Here is a 14,198-nt window from a genome sequence, read left to right as displayed (position 1 = left end):
GGGGGGGGGGGAGCGTCGGTTGGTCCTTGGGTCGGTGGGAGTGGGCCGGGGGAGCCCAGCGACCCGGGGAAACTGATGTTAAGATGAAGGTATTTTCATTTTAATTGCGTCTAGTTACATTTGCCGTCTAGGGGTCTAGGGGTTCGTATGCGGGGAGATTGGGTCCCCCTCCTTTCGGGGGTGGGGAGGAGAGGGGCTTTTTCGTCCTGGGGAGAGCTGGCTGGCTTTGGCGGCCCGCCCGTGAGGTTCTTATCTCCCAGAGTTTCTCCGGGCCAGCAGGTTGCCGACGAGAAAACCTGCATGCAGTTCTCCATCCGACGCCCCAAACTGCCCTCCTCCGAGACGCACCCCGAGGAGAGCATGTACAAGAGGCTGGACGTGGCGGCCTGGCTACGCCACCTGAACGAGCTGGGCCAGGTGGAGGAGGGGTACAAACTGCGCAAGGTAAGCAGGGGGCACCCAGGGCCACCTCCTGGGGGGCCGCGCCCTTGTGCGGGAGGCGCTGTGTGGACGGGCAGATAAAGCAATCAAAGACTGTGTGTTGAAAAGGAAACCTCCGGAGCGGGTTTGGGGGACCCGGCATCGCCTGCATAGAAGAGCTCCCGGCGAAATGCAGCGCTTCCAAAACCGGGATTAGGCCATGACGTGAGAACGACACACCAGGGTGGGCATTGACATTGAAATGAGCCTGGCTGTGTCCTGTATGGGAATGGAGGGCCGCCACTTTCCCTCCAAACATGTGCAAATCACAGCGACCTGAATCAAGGCATCAGTTGTCACCGAGCCGCAGCAAAGCCCCCAAAACACAAATCTCTGGGGATTGGGGGGGGGATTGGGGGTGCTTTGAGCCGCCCTGTGTTGGCCCCTCCCCAACTTTTGCCGCTTCCTGCAGGCCATTTTCTTCGGAGGCATTGATGTGTCAATCCGAGGGGAGGTCTGGCCCTTCCTGCTGCGATATTACAGCCTCGAGTCCACGTCGCAGGAGAGGGAGGCACTGCGGGCGCAGAAGCGCCGGGAATACGCCGAGATCCAGCAGAAGAGGTAAGGGCCGCAAGGCCCGGCCCTGCCGCCGGGGAGGTCGGCCAAAGAGGCAATTTGCAGCGCAATCCCGCATTGATCATATGTTCCGTGACCCAGACTTTCTTTGGAAAATGGGTCCCAGGCTCCGAGTGATAGGCTTGGATAAGTGCCGTCATTATCCCCAGCGCTCGGCCTGGGGCGGCGGAGCTCCTTAGCTCCGTGTCAGGGTTTGAGAGCTCGTTCTCAACAGACTGCAGCAGGCACCGACCTCCCGCCGTGATGGCTGGGCTGGCAGCGGGGGGTGCCCCAAGAGGCCCCCCGGAGCCAAGGGCTGAGGTCTCTCCGGGCCTGGCTAGCCCAGGCCGTGGCCAGCTCCACTCTCCGACACTGGATAACCCCCTCGCCCCCGTCAGTGGGGAGCTGGAGGGTTTGCCGGTGGCAGCAGCCCAGCCCCCATCAGGAGCAGGAGTGGGGAGGGGTGGGCCCTGCCTGGAGCGTGTGTGCTGCTTGCTGAGCCTGGCGGTGCGGCGCTCTGCTCTGCGCCAGGCTCTCCATGACCCCTGAGGAGCACAGAGCGTTCTGGCGCGACGTGCAGTTCACCGTGGACAAGGACGTGGTTCGGACGGATCGGAGCAACCAGTTCTTCCGAGGCGAAGACAATCCGAACGTGGAGAGCATGAGGTACCCGCCTTCCCCAGCCAGCGGGGTCCTCCCCAGGGGAGGAGAGCCCTGCTCCCCCATCCCACCTCCTCACCTGCCACGCTGGGTCACCTGACCGCCCGGGCCTCCGCCAGCATCTGGGAAGGAAAGGAACAGCAGCAGGGTGGGGTGTGTCTTCCAGGTTCGTACAGTCTACACGGCAGAAGCAGAGGCTCAGAGCTCGTTTAGGCAGCACCGGTCAATGTCTTGTGGCCGGTCCCTCCCCGGGGTACCAGCAAAGCCTCCCACCCCCTGGGGGCCCTGGATGAGGTTCCCACTGAGCCTCCCAACAGGTGGTCCTCGGCCCATAAAACCACACAGAGCCCGAGGCTGGCACCCCTGACATTCTGCTGCCTGGTGAAGGGTTGCACGAAATTAGCGGCCCGTAAAAATGTCCCTGCCAGCCCACCCTTTGTCACGGGCGGGCAGCCGCCATTAAGAAAATCAGACCCACATTCGTCTTTCCCCTGCTCTGGAGGTCTGGCCTGGCGAGGGGCTACTGTAGGCCACTGCATTTCCCCAGACCCTGAAGACAGGCCCCAGAGCTGCCTTCCTTGCCCTGAGACCGAGGCGAAGGGGGGCATCCCGGCAGCCTGGGGTCTCCAGCCAGGGTGACACGCCGCCACCCACAGCGAGGGTGGGCGCGTCGAGGCCGGCGCTCGCTGACTCCCTGCTCTCCGGCCGGGTCACCAGGAGAATCCTGCTGAACTACGCCGTGCACAACCCCGCCGTCGGCTACTTCCAGGGCATGTCGGACCTCGTGGCGCCCATCCTGGCCGAGGTCCGGGACGAGTCCGACACCTTCTGGTGCTTCGTGGGTTTGATGCAGAACACGCTGTTCGTCAGCTCTCCTCGGGACGAGGACATGGAGAAGCAGCTGGTGAGGCCGCGGGATGAGGGCTGGGTGCGCCGCGGGAGAGCGCGCCGCCCCCGCCCGTGCTGCCAGAGGTCCTGGGCCGCCTGGGGCGTGGCTGCTGTGGTCAACAGGCGGAAAAAGCGGGGGGTGGGCATTGCCAATGGGGACTGGAGGCTTAGCCCCACTCCCTGGGAGGAGCCCCTGCGATCCCTGCGTCCCAGGATGCCTGCTGCCTGCTGCCGGCCCCACCCCATGCCCCCTGCAGGCCCCCTGGAGGGGCCTCCCGCCTCCCCGCATGTGGCTTTGCAGCCCAGGCTCCCTGGTGGAGCAGTGAGCAAGGGGAGGCCCACCACACCTGGCCCTGTGCTTTCTAAGGTGGGTCCTCAGGTACAACTGGGCTGCTCCCTGCAGGGGTCCAACACAGGATACAGGAATGGGAGGGGCTCCTGGGGCCTCCTGGGGAGCTGCCACGCCCCACCCCAGGCCACCAGCCTCCCCTGCAGTGCCCAGCCAGCACGCCCCTTCCTCATGGCCTCCCCTCACCGACACAGACCAGCAGCTCTGAATGTTGGGCTGGAGGGTGGGGGACAGGCAGAGCTGGTAAGGGGGGGGCCCGGAGCCCTCACTCGGCAGTCTAGGCAGCACCTGTGTGTTCCAGACACCTGCCGAGCGCCCGGTGGAGAGCACTGGGCTGTGGTCTTGGCTGTCTAGTCCCAGAGAGAACCCCGGCCGGGAAGCCAACAGGGATAGGAAGTCAGGCCGGTAGATCAGGCAGACTTGGCCAAGCATAGGTTCAGGCAGCAATACTGTGCGGCCGGGGCTTTGGGGACGGGCCATGTCAGGAGCGATGTGGAAGGAGCAGAGCAGAGCCAGAGCCTGACTGTGGATGGGGGCCGAGCGCAGCAGGAAGGGATCTGAGGACCAGGGAGCCAGAATCTGGGAGGTGTGGCTTAGAAGGCCAGGGCACGTCAGCATGGGCTAAGGGAGGACTAAGCCGCATGCGTGGTCTTGACCCTGTGGTGGGCCACACGGTGCAGAAACTGGCCGGTCGGAAAGCATCCTCAGAATCAGCCCCTCCACGGGCTGGTGCCGCCCCAGCGTCTGGGTCCAGTGGGATTGATGGGCTGCTTGGGGCGGGTGGGCTGTGATTCACGGAGCCCCGCCCCAGGTCCCCCCACAGACAACCCACCCCTGGCTGCCCTCTCTCTGCATCGGCCCTGTGATGTCAGGCTCCCCTGGCACATGGGGAGGGAATTATGGGGTCTGACGCGATTGGCCCCCGACAGCTGACGCGGGACGTGGCCCCGTGACGCACTAGCTGCAGGAGATGGGCATTCTCAGGGCTCTGAAGGCAGCAGCCCGAGCTGAGCGCTGCCACAAGGAGCCTCGATCTCGTCCCCCAGCCACGTCACCAAGTGGTGACCTTACGTGCCAGAAATGAGCTCCCTGAGGTTCAGAAATGCCCCCTCCCTGCTCTGAGTCAGCTCTGGGAGATGCTGGATCTTGGCGCTGGGAAGGTGGTTGGGCTGGGGGTAATCTGCTCGCCCTCCTGGGACGAGGGAGCCGCAGGAACAGCGCTGTGTGGTGGCTAAGGCCCGGGAGCCTCCCCGTCCACAGCAGGGCAGCCTCCAGAACCGTCTGGAATCTGGATACCCTAGCCCACACAGGTGTGCATCCGATTTCAGCAGCAGGACAACGGGAGCGGGTGCGGGCGCACAGTCCACGGAGGCGGCATGCGTGCTTCCTGGGCAGACGCGCCCCAGGCAAGGCCGCGGTGGGAGCGGGCATCCTGGGCAGAGCCTGGGTGCTCAGCGGTCCTGGCCTCACCCCCAGCTGTACCTGCGGGAGCTGCTGCGGCTGACGCACCTGCGCTTCTACCAGCACCTGGTGTCGCTGGGCGAGGATGGCCTGCAGATGCTCTTCTGCCATCGCTGGCTCCTGCTGTGCTTCAAGCGCGAGTTCCCCGAGGCCGAGGCGCTGCGGATCTGGGAGGCCTGCTGGGCCCACTACCAGGTGAGCCAGGGGAGGCGCAGTCCCCCGTGTTCTGCGAGGAGGGCGGGGCGGGCCTGCGTCACCGTGCACTGGCCCTGGGGTCCCCTCCTCTGCGACCCCAGCCCCCATAACCCACGCATCAGCAGCGCCCCAGGCCGTGGCCTCCTCGTCTCCCTCGTCCCTCGTCCCTCGTCCTTCCTCCCTTGTCCCTCGGGGCTGGCTTCAGACCTGCAGCTCTCCCTCCTGAGAAACTGAACCAGATGCGAATTGCCCGCTGACGGCGTTCATTACCACGTCCTGGGCCAAGCTCCCTGCTGCCACATCCAATCAGTGTGAAAGACATCGCCCCTGCAGCCCAGGCCGCTGGCCCTCCCTCCCCGCCCACTTGCTCGCTCGTTCGCTCGCTCGGGACTGCTCAGGGAAAGAGCCTGAGACCCTGCATCCCCGTCAGCCCCTCTGGAGAGCCCAGGACCCAACGTCCCTCCCCAGATTTCCACTGCAAAGCCCGCGAGAGCGTGCGGCCCTGTCACATGGCCTTAACACCCAAATTAGCAACAAGCTGGCTGTGTTAAAGGATGGGCAAGTCTCTTTGGATTCATCGGCCTTTAAAAAAAAAAATAGCATTGACACCGCCGGAAGATGGCCAGGATCCTTTCTGCAAGAGCGGGCTCTGCTCTCGCCGTGAGCCGGCGGCTTCCGTCAGACAGGCCTCGCCGTAGACGCACCCTTGCCGCCGTTGCTGGAGGACGTCTCTGAGGGCAGCGAGTCCCAGGAAGACGCACCGGTGCCCCAGGCCGTGTCCGTACCTGCCCGCCCGCACCCCTGGCCCAGGTCTGGCTGTGCTGCTCTGCCTGGACTAGTGGGCTTGGCCTGTGCATTCGGGACGAGCTCTGCGTTCTTTGAAGGAAGCACTGCCTGGATGGCCCAAAACGCTGTATTTTTTTGCGTCACATCTGCTTTGCACGGGTTTCGTCGTATGTTTCTCCAGCAGCAGATTTGCCGCCCTCGTGACATCACGTTTAGGCTACCGTTAGAAGCGAACTCTGAGCGTCCGCCAGCCACCGGAGCCCCTTGGCATGGTGATTTTCACCGTGTGCTCTGTCTACATCCCAAGTGTAACGAAATCTAGGGGACACTATGGAGAGGCCCATCTGGACATCTCTGGCACCGGCTGTTTTGCGTGAAGTTCACTAATCAAGTTTATGTCTTTCAGATCCTGCACTGAATTTGGCCACGTTGGCCCCGCCCCTTGATGACTTTAGTGGCACAGGGGTGGGGGGGGAGGTGGTCTGATGATGGGAGTGGGAGTAGGCTACTTCCTCAGGAGTGAGTGCCATGGGGGGGGGTCTCTTTTGAAGTGACCCCTGAGAAAGAAAGGTCTATTCTGTTTACGACTAGTGTGTCTGTGCGGGCTGGCCTGCCCCAGGCCTGTCCCGTGAATGGAATTTGTCTTGTCCGGCTGCCCAGCCCTGTGTGGGACATGCCTCACCCCTTCCTCCCCACGTTCCTCTCTGAGAGGAGCTGCACACCCCCCTTCCCGGAATCCTGCTATCTCCCACCAAAGCAAGAACAAATCCATCCCGGAAGGGGCCAGGCAGCCCGGGGCCCCACAGGCTGGGGGACGGTCTGTCTGGAGCGGGCAGGGTGCGGGGTGTTTGCTGACTCTAACCTCGGCCGGAATTGTGGGCTCCGCCCGGCCGGCCTAGCTATTCCGTCCGGCTGGCCGGTCGACCCTGGGAGACTAAACACGGGCTTCCTGGTGCTCCTTACTCTTCCTCTGCCCTGGGGAGCCAGTGAGAGTTGGAGGCAGGGCACCCTCCTAGCATCCGGGCAGGAGAGCACACAGGATGCGGCCCAGCCAAGCGCCAGCCCACCGAGCACCGGCTTCCTGCTGCGTGCGGCCTGGGCTTGCTGGGCAGTGGTGTGAGGTGGTCTCCAAGAAGGGCAGCAGGGTCCTCAGGGGAGGCCTTGCGGAGACAGGGAAAGACAGCAGGATCATCGTACCGCTCCGTGGGGGCCGTCAGGAAGCTGTCTTGCTCCTCTAGGATCTTCTCCATTTCTCAGCAACAGACCTAGGGGTCATCTCTGGGGCAAGAGCTGGGCTGCTCAGCCTGGAGGGAGGAAGACACTGAGCAGAGGGTGGCTGCCAGAACATTCTTCCTCCCCGGCAGGGTCCACAGCCCACTGTAGTGTGTTCCGACCCAGCCTTCTGCGCATGCCTTTACGAGCTCTTCTCAGCACCTTTATGAATAGACTTCACAATGAGCGTGGGCCAGCCTTCGAGGAAGCTTGTTCTTTGCCCCCTGTGACGGAGCGCACCCAGAGGGCTCCCCAGCTGCAGCCCGTGGGTAGCGCGAGCTCCGTCCCCTTTGCGTGTCTCAGCGGCCTTTGGGTGTAGGTACCCACCTCCGCCCGTGTACCGGTGGGAGACAGGGCCGAAGAGGCGTGCGGCTTGCCCAGCGCCACAGGAGCCCAGACAGCCTCACCCCACAGCTCTGCACTCGGCCTCCACCTGGGGCCTCATCTGAACCCCGCTCTCCTGCCCCTCAGACGGATTACTTCCACCTTTTCATTTGCGTGGCCATCGTGGCCATCTACGGAGATGACGTCATTGAGCAGCAGCTGGCCACCGACCAGATGCTCCTGCACTTTGGAAACCTGGCCTTGCACATGAACGGGGAGCTGGTTCTCAGGAAGGTGAGGGTCTGCCCCTCCCCCACGTGGCCCCACCCACCAGGCTTGCTGAGCCCCGCCCGTTGGCAACAGGGCCCCGCCCACACGCCCAGCCCCCAGCGCGGGGGTGGGGCTTGAACGCAGACCCGCCCCCGCGTGCTCCTGGGGGCGCTCCCTGCGGAGAGCACAGCTAGTCCACCATCAGGCCCGGACTCCTGAGCCTCCTCCGCTGCGTGGAATGAACAAATTATCCCGCTGGATAGACAGGCCCCCCACCTTGGGGCACCTCACTCGCAGCCCAGAGCCAGGCAAATTGAGAAGGCAGCTTTGGGGGAGGGCGGCCACATCTCAGCCAAGGCCAGTGGAAGGAAGGCGGACCACTCCCCATTTCCCGACTCCTGCCGGCGATGCCCCATGTGAATGCTCGTAGTGGTCTTCAGGGGCTGTAAGGAGCGACGCAGGGACCAGGGGTCGCGTGGGTAGGAAGCGGGCCCAGCACCGCACACACACACACACACACACACACNNCACCCCCCCCCCCCCCCGGCACCTGTGCTCTCTCCAGCGCCCCCACTGCACCCCACCCCGTGCTCTCTTCGCAGGCCCGCAGCTTGCTGCACCAGTTCCGGCTTCTGCCCCGCATCCCCTGCAGCCTGCACGATCTGTGCAAGCTGTGTGGGACCGGCATGTGGGACAGCGGATACATGCCCGCCGTGGAATGCACGGGCCACCACCCGAGCTCGGAGAGCTGTCCCTACGGGGGCACGGTGGAGACGCCTTCGCCCAAGCCCCCCAGAGAAGGCAAGAAGGGCCCAAAGATGCCTCGGGAAGGCTTCAGTTTCCGCAGATAGGTGGGGCTCCCTGCGCTGGACGAAGGTGGAGGGGACCTCAGGAGAGGTCCTGGTCCCGTGGGAGGGGGTGGGGATGGGCATGGAGGGGACGGGGCATGGTAGAAACGTAAGGGAGAGGACTTGGGGCGACAGGAAGGGAAGCTTTTCAAATTGACATAAGCAGAGCCTCAGAGAGACTGAAGTAAGACCCGCCAGCTGCCCAGAGAAAAGTCACCTCCCAAAACAGCGGGGCCAGAATGCGCGGCCCTTCCCCCTGGAGAGGCTGGCTGGCGGGCTTCTCGGGTTGCCTGCCTTGGGTGGGTGTCGACGTGCCTCAGGGACTCCTCCAGCTCCCGCAGCGGTGGGCGGCGCTGCCAGGCAGTAGGAAGGAGAAGGCTTGCTCACCCCACAGCACAGGGAATGCAGAAACAGAAGGGGGTCCCGCCAGGCCTGGGACATCTCTGCAAGCGGCCACATCTCCTCATCAGGCCCATTTTCTGAGCGGCCAGTTTCCACTTCGCTTAGATTCAAGGTGAATATGAAGATGTCTGCAAGAAAAAGTGAAAACCCCGGTGATTTCGGGGTAGACGAGTGTAGGAGCAGTCTGAGGGTCTGAGAAGCTGGGGGCTCTTCAGTGTTGCTTACACATTTTATATTCCTGGTATGAAGGAACCTGCCTGTCGCTGAGCCCGAGCCTTGGGCTGCTGGGGCTTGTTGGACCCCTCTCCTGTAGCTGGAGGGGGGGTTTCCTACATGAGGACCTCTGACGTTAAGGTCACCCTCAGCCAACACAGCAGCCAGCCGGGGGCCGCGTGGATGGGGTTGGGTGTGTGCCGGCCGAGTCTCCACTGTCTGAGGGAAGTGGGAGAGCATTAGCTGAGCACCCAAGACAGAGGCGTCCAAGAGGCCTGGAAGGACCCCCACTTCCCTGCAGGGCCTGCACAGTGTGACCCTGGGCCTGCTCAGGTGGCCGGGCGCAGCAGCGACACCGTAATGTAGGACACCACTCCCACCTCCAGAAGATTTCTATCGGTTGCTCCCTCTGGGATTTCGCGACAGACAGAGGAGGGCGTGGGAGCTCCCAACCAGCCGGGAGGCATCCAGCCGCCTGCACAGAAAGCCACGTCTTTTTTTTNTTTTAAAGATTTTATTTACTTATTCGACAGAGATAGAGACAGCCAGCAAGAGAGGGAACACAAGCAGGGGGAGTGGGAGAGGAAGAAGCAGGCTCATAGAGGAAAGAGCCTGATGTGGGGCTCGATCCCAGAACGCTGGGATCACGCCCTGGGCCGAAGGCAGACGCTTAACCGCTGTGCCACCCAGGCGCCCCCAGAAAGCCACGTCTTGAGCTGGTGGGATCAGGGAGGCGTGAATCCTTCCCCGAATCCCCCTGCACACCCGTGAGGTGCTGAGGTCCCCGTGGAGATGCAGCCTCGACACAGGCTTCTTCCTGCTCCCCACTCTTCTCCCTGGACAGAGAGCCGCGCTGCTCGCCGCTGTAAAGACATTGATCGACAGAAGAGAGGAAGTTACCAGCATCTCCGAGTTCCCAGAGTCTTCAGGGGAGAGGCCCCTGGAGCCCCCTCAGCCCCCAGATCCTGGGTGCTGGCCGCTTCTGCCCAGCAGAGCAGTCCAGGCTGGGTGGGGTGGACTTCTCACCCGCTCTGCCCCTGGAGGAAGGGGATTGCCTTTCTGTGCTGGCCCCTAGGGTGCTGCGGAAAAGGCGCTGCCCTGATCCTGCTGTGGAAACCACCGCCCATGAGCAGGGATATTGGCCACCGCTGCAGCAGTGCTGTGTAACGAGGAGCCCCCAGACCCACGTCCACCCTGTCCAGGGTCAGCGGTTTAGACTGGGCACTTCCGGTCTTGTCTGGGTGTGTTCCCATGTCTGGCTCAGCTGACAGTCACACCCTGAAGGGGCTGCTCACGAGCGTAGAGATCGGATCGGGGGCTGTCTCTTGCATCCCGCTGCAAGCTAACCTCGGTCAAGGCAAAGGCACCCGAGCAGAAATGCACAGGTGCCTTCCCAAGCCTCGGGGGAGGCCACACCTGCTGTCATCCCATTGCTGAAGCACGTCCCATGGCTGGACTCAGCATCTGGGGCTGGGGGAGTGGACCCCTCCCTTTAGAAAGAGGGGCTGCACGGTGACAGCAGGGGGCTGGGAATTCAGAGGGTAAGACACTGGGCCATGGGTATGTCTGCCACCCCCTCCAAGAAGTTTTGGTCCAAAGAGCCCTGTTGGGGAGCTCTCCTGTCGGGCACAGGACTTCCCCTGGAAAGGCGGGAGGTGGCCAAGGGGAAAGAGGTTGTCTGCTCCTCAGCTCACCCGGTCTGGGAGGCAGCAGCCGTGCATTTTACTGAGATTCCTCGTGCCTTTGGGCTGCCCCGGGGTGGGGGGGCGTCCAGGGATCCCTTCACTTTGGAGGGTCCTGGGTACAAAGCATTCATGCTGAATTTCCTGGCTCCCACAGCTCCCCAAGACCCCCGTGCCAAGTGCCATCCCACCCTCCCTGCTCCCGCCTCACACCCCTGCACTGAGCTGGGCCCCCGGGAGATCTATGCCTCTCAGAGCAGCCAGAATCTTGGAAGCCAAAGACCTGGATGTGTGGGCTCTTTGAGGAAAGGCTGCTCTGGAGGGCTGGGGAAGGCCCGCCTTGCAGGGCTCCCTTAATCTGGGTGCAATTAGAGGAAACCAGCCAAAAACCCTGCGGCCCCAGGATTATTCCCAGCCAGCAAAAGGCATTAAGGTGATAATTCCGTCATTAGACTTCTAGCCTTCCCACCTCCCAAACGTGCAAATATGGGATAATCAGCCCAGCACGGCCAGCCTCGGTGATGCTGCTTATTTAACCCATTTTTTTAAATGACACTTCATGTTATTGGCCGGTGTGCGTGTGCGCGCATACTTAATTTCCCCACCGCTAACGTCTGCGCTGACGGTCCAGGATGTCGTCGGGGCCCCTGGGAAGAGAGGGAGGCTTTGATACGCTCCTGCTGGCATAGACAGGGCAGCATGGCAGGGGCTCGCCAGCCCAGGGAGGGTTCACGCTCCCAGGGAAGAAGGGATGGCAGGAGGATGCTGGGCCCCGGGAGGGTGGAGGACGCACAGGCTGGCGGCGTGGGGCCTGGTTAGGTGCAGAGGAGAACCGTGTGCTATTCCGGAAGGCTCCACTCGAGTCCCAGCCAGGAGGACTTGGAACCCACAAGTTAGGGGAACTGGTGTCCCTGAGCCCATCCGGGGGGAGGAATGGATGGGGTGAGGAGGGGCCCCAGCCCACCTCTGCAGGCGAGGAGGGTGTGCAGTGCAGAAGCGGAGGCCTGGCTCCACTGGCCGCCTCCGTCCGCGGGCCATCAGTAGCCTTGTTGTCCTGATCGGCTGCGTGTCAGGCAGGACAGCGGTTTTCAAATCCGGGACCTCAAGCACGTGTCCTTTGAGTTTTTCCAGAAGAGCCCAGCCTGAAGCCCCATCCGGGGAGGACAGCTGGACAGGATGAAGCTTCTGGTCCTAAGACGGAGGCTTCTCCCAGGCTAGGTGGCGGTGGCTGGCAGAGTAGCCACGCTGATCCTTGACAGGTGGACGTACAGAAATGGGGCAAAGACTGGGGGCCGTCGTGGTGGGGGTGGTGCTCTGTGACTTCCCCTTCGGTTTTTGTGAGGTCCCTCCGAGCTCTTGTGGCCGTTCCTTGTTTGGTAGACAGCACTTGGAACGTGGCAGTCCTCAGGATGAGGGGAATCTGCTCACGGCAGTGCCCCTCAGAAGGCTCGGTCCTCCATCTGGCCTCCCCTCCCCCGCAGGGGGGCTGGCAGGTGTCAGGGACACCAGGGTTCACCCAGCAAAGAGTAGGAAGCCTCTTCCAGTTTGTCTGCCCAGCAAAGGCCCCAGGTGGCTGCCCTGCATGGGAGGAAGGAAGAGGCGCTCCCCCAGGAAGACCCACACACGTGCAGGGATGTGGACTGGGCCAGAGGAGGTGGCCCGAGGCCAAGGGAAGGACTCCCCAGAGACTCTAGAGAACCAGACAGCCCAGGGTCCCATTAGGCCTGGATTCCAAAGCCACACAGCAAGTCTGTCCCTTGGAGAAAGAACATTCTCTGGATGTTCCTGGCCCAAAGGGAACAGCCCCAAAACTAAACAGCTCATGTCCTCCCAAGTTGTGAAGGCTGAGGTCAGGGCTCCCCCTGGGGGGTGAGCAGTGTTGAGCCTCAGTTTCCCCATCTGTAGAATGAGAAGGATGACGCCCACCCATCCCCCCACTCAGGGAAGACACCACCGACCTTGGCCTTCCGCAGCCTTGCCGGAGAGCGGCCACGTGTCCCCGACTCCAGAGCTCTCCCCACTTTGGGAGTCAGCAAACCCACTCCCTCTCACGCCCACCTTGCTGCGCGTACCCGGCTGACGGGACACCTCTGTGCCTCTTCTGTAACATTCACCCCGTGCCACCCCACTCCAGCCACCAAGAAAAGCCAACCATGAGCGTAACCTCAGCGACCCTGCCAGATGTTCGTGTGCATGGCTGTACAAGGCTCTTCAGCGGGAATGCGGTCCGTGCGTGCAAGGTCTCACCCCCTCCGCTGTGCAAACCACGCGAGCGGGACTCTGGCCTCCTGGGTCAGTGATGTTGGACCTGGGGAGGGGCCTCGCTGGGCCTGCAGGGAGAGGGCAGGGTGCACACAGCCTGCAGGCATCTGGCCCTTTAATTACACCGCATTGAATTTCTAGGTGGGAAGAGAACCTTTCAGATTCAGAGAGAGCTCAACCTCAGGGCCGTCTTCTCTCTGGCTCCTCTGCTAGAGAGGCCAGGGCTCTGCGGTTGAAGGAGCATTTTAACGGAATGTCCACCATTATCAACAGATGACTGTTGTCCATGGCAAGCAACTCTTGCTCTGTGTTTTCTTTTGTTTCGTTTTGTGAATACAATCACCTGTCAGTCAGGCCCTGCCCCCCTGCCTGGGACTGGTCACCACGACCCCAACAGTGCTTCCGGTTCTCATGGATTCCCCTGAAAAGGAAATAAAATCACATTGACAACAAATGGATGCTGCTGGGCGCCTCCGGAAAGTCCGGTGGGTTTGGGAGGCCAACACAGGGCAGGTTCCGGGACTGGGCACAGAGGGCCCCCCACAGCAGAGCGAGGAAGGCCCGCAGATGCTTCTCTGGGTTTCCGTGATGGGGGAGGGGGAAGGGCAAATGGCCGGGGGTGCAGGGGGGCAGGCCAGGGCAGGCAGGGCTGGGAGCAAGGGGGGCTCCTGCCTGTGCCTTGGAGAGGTCGGTGGGAGAGTTAATGAAAGGCTGGGGAAGGCCTGTGAACCCCCAGCAAATGGGGGCCCCGAGCCCGGCCCCCACGCCTGGAAGCCACACTCTGTTTTATTGAGTCAGCTGCCAGGGCTCCGGTTTCAGGAAAAGCTGGAGTCTTGCATTTGAGAACTTTTTTAAGGAGGCAAACAAGGTGAATTTGACCTTGTTGGGGGGGGGGGGTTGAGAAGCTGCGTCAGCTCCTCTCACCTCGCCACCCCACGGAGCCCTCGGAGCCTTGCTGCAGGGCCAGGCCCGGGGGATTGTGGGAGGGTGGGCAAGGGGGGGCTGGGGGTTGTTCTCGGCTCTCCTGGAGCACGGTGGTGGGGTGATGGGCTTCTGGACCCAGCAGCAGCGCCTTTGGATTTCCAGCTGCTTTTCCACTGTTTTTGTGTGTACCTTTTCATTCTTTGCCTGCAAGGGGTGGAGGCCAAGTGCGAAGTTCTCCTGAATGTCTCCACCGCTGGGTATCTCCTGTCTGCAGGGCCCGCCTCCCCCTCCGCCTACCTGGCCTTGCCTGGGACGTCTAAGAGCCGCATGCTGGGGGGCGCCCCCGCCTGAGGCTGGCTGGGCAGGTGTCACTGGGCTGGGGCGAGGGGGGGGCTGGTGCAGCCGGACAAGCGATGCAAGCGCCGCCACGCATGGCTGGTGGCACCCCTTAGAGAAACCTTGGTCCTTTTTGGGGGATGGATGTGCTGCTTGCCCATCTTGCTGGAAAGCCAGCCCCAGCCCTAACCTGGAATCTGAAGCCGGCAGAGATGGGGCCTGGAAGCCAGGGGCAGGAGCAGCTCGTCCTCCGGAAGGGATGGTCCAGACCCCACAGCTCAGCCCCGCAGA

The 14,198-nt window shown here is 62.6% G+C and overlaps 1 protein-coding gene across 5 annotated transcripts in view; it reads left to right on the top strand.

Moving 5' to 3' along the window:
* Positions 1-13,118, top strand: part of TBC1D16 (TBC1 domain family member 16) — a 69,634-nt gene extending 56,516 nt beyond the window's left edge. Inside the window, exons 6-13 of one of the 5 annotated variants that reach the window (XM_034640658.1) lie at positions 277-444; positions 893-1,041; positions 1,567-1,701; positions 2,413-2,599; positions 4,409-4,588; positions 7,118-7,264; positions 7,843-8,041; positions 12,520-13,118. In XM_034640658.1, coding sequence (XP_034496549.1) covers positions 277-444; positions 893-1,041; positions 1,567-1,701; positions 2,413-2,599; positions 4,409-4,588; positions 7,118-7,264; positions 7,843-8,041; positions 12,520-12,542 — 1,188 coding nt within the window. In that variant the 3' untranslated portion in view covers positions 12,543-13,118. Of the gene's footprint in view, positions 1-276; positions 445-892; positions 1,042-1,566; positions 1,702-2,412; positions 2,600-4,408; positions 4,589-7,117; positions 7,265-7,842; positions 8,603-9,004; positions 9,200-9,547 lie in introns of those variants that run through there. The other 4 variants (XM_019802356.2, XM_019802353.2, XM_034640656.1 and 1 more) reach the window with 4 other exon arrangements.
* The last annotated feature ends 1,080 nt before the right edge of the window (positions 13,119-14,198 follow it).

Source organism: Ailuropoda melanoleuca, chromosome 13 (genome assembly GCF_002007445.2).
Source record: "Ailuropoda melanoleuca isolate Jingjing chromosome 13, ASM200744v2, whole genome shotgun sequence".
In the NCBI taxonomy this organism is placed as follows: Eukaryota; Metazoa; Chordata; class Mammalia; order Carnivora; family Ursidae; genus Ailuropoda; species Ailuropoda melanoleuca.
This window is presented reverse-complemented; position numbering and strand designations above follow the sequence as displayed.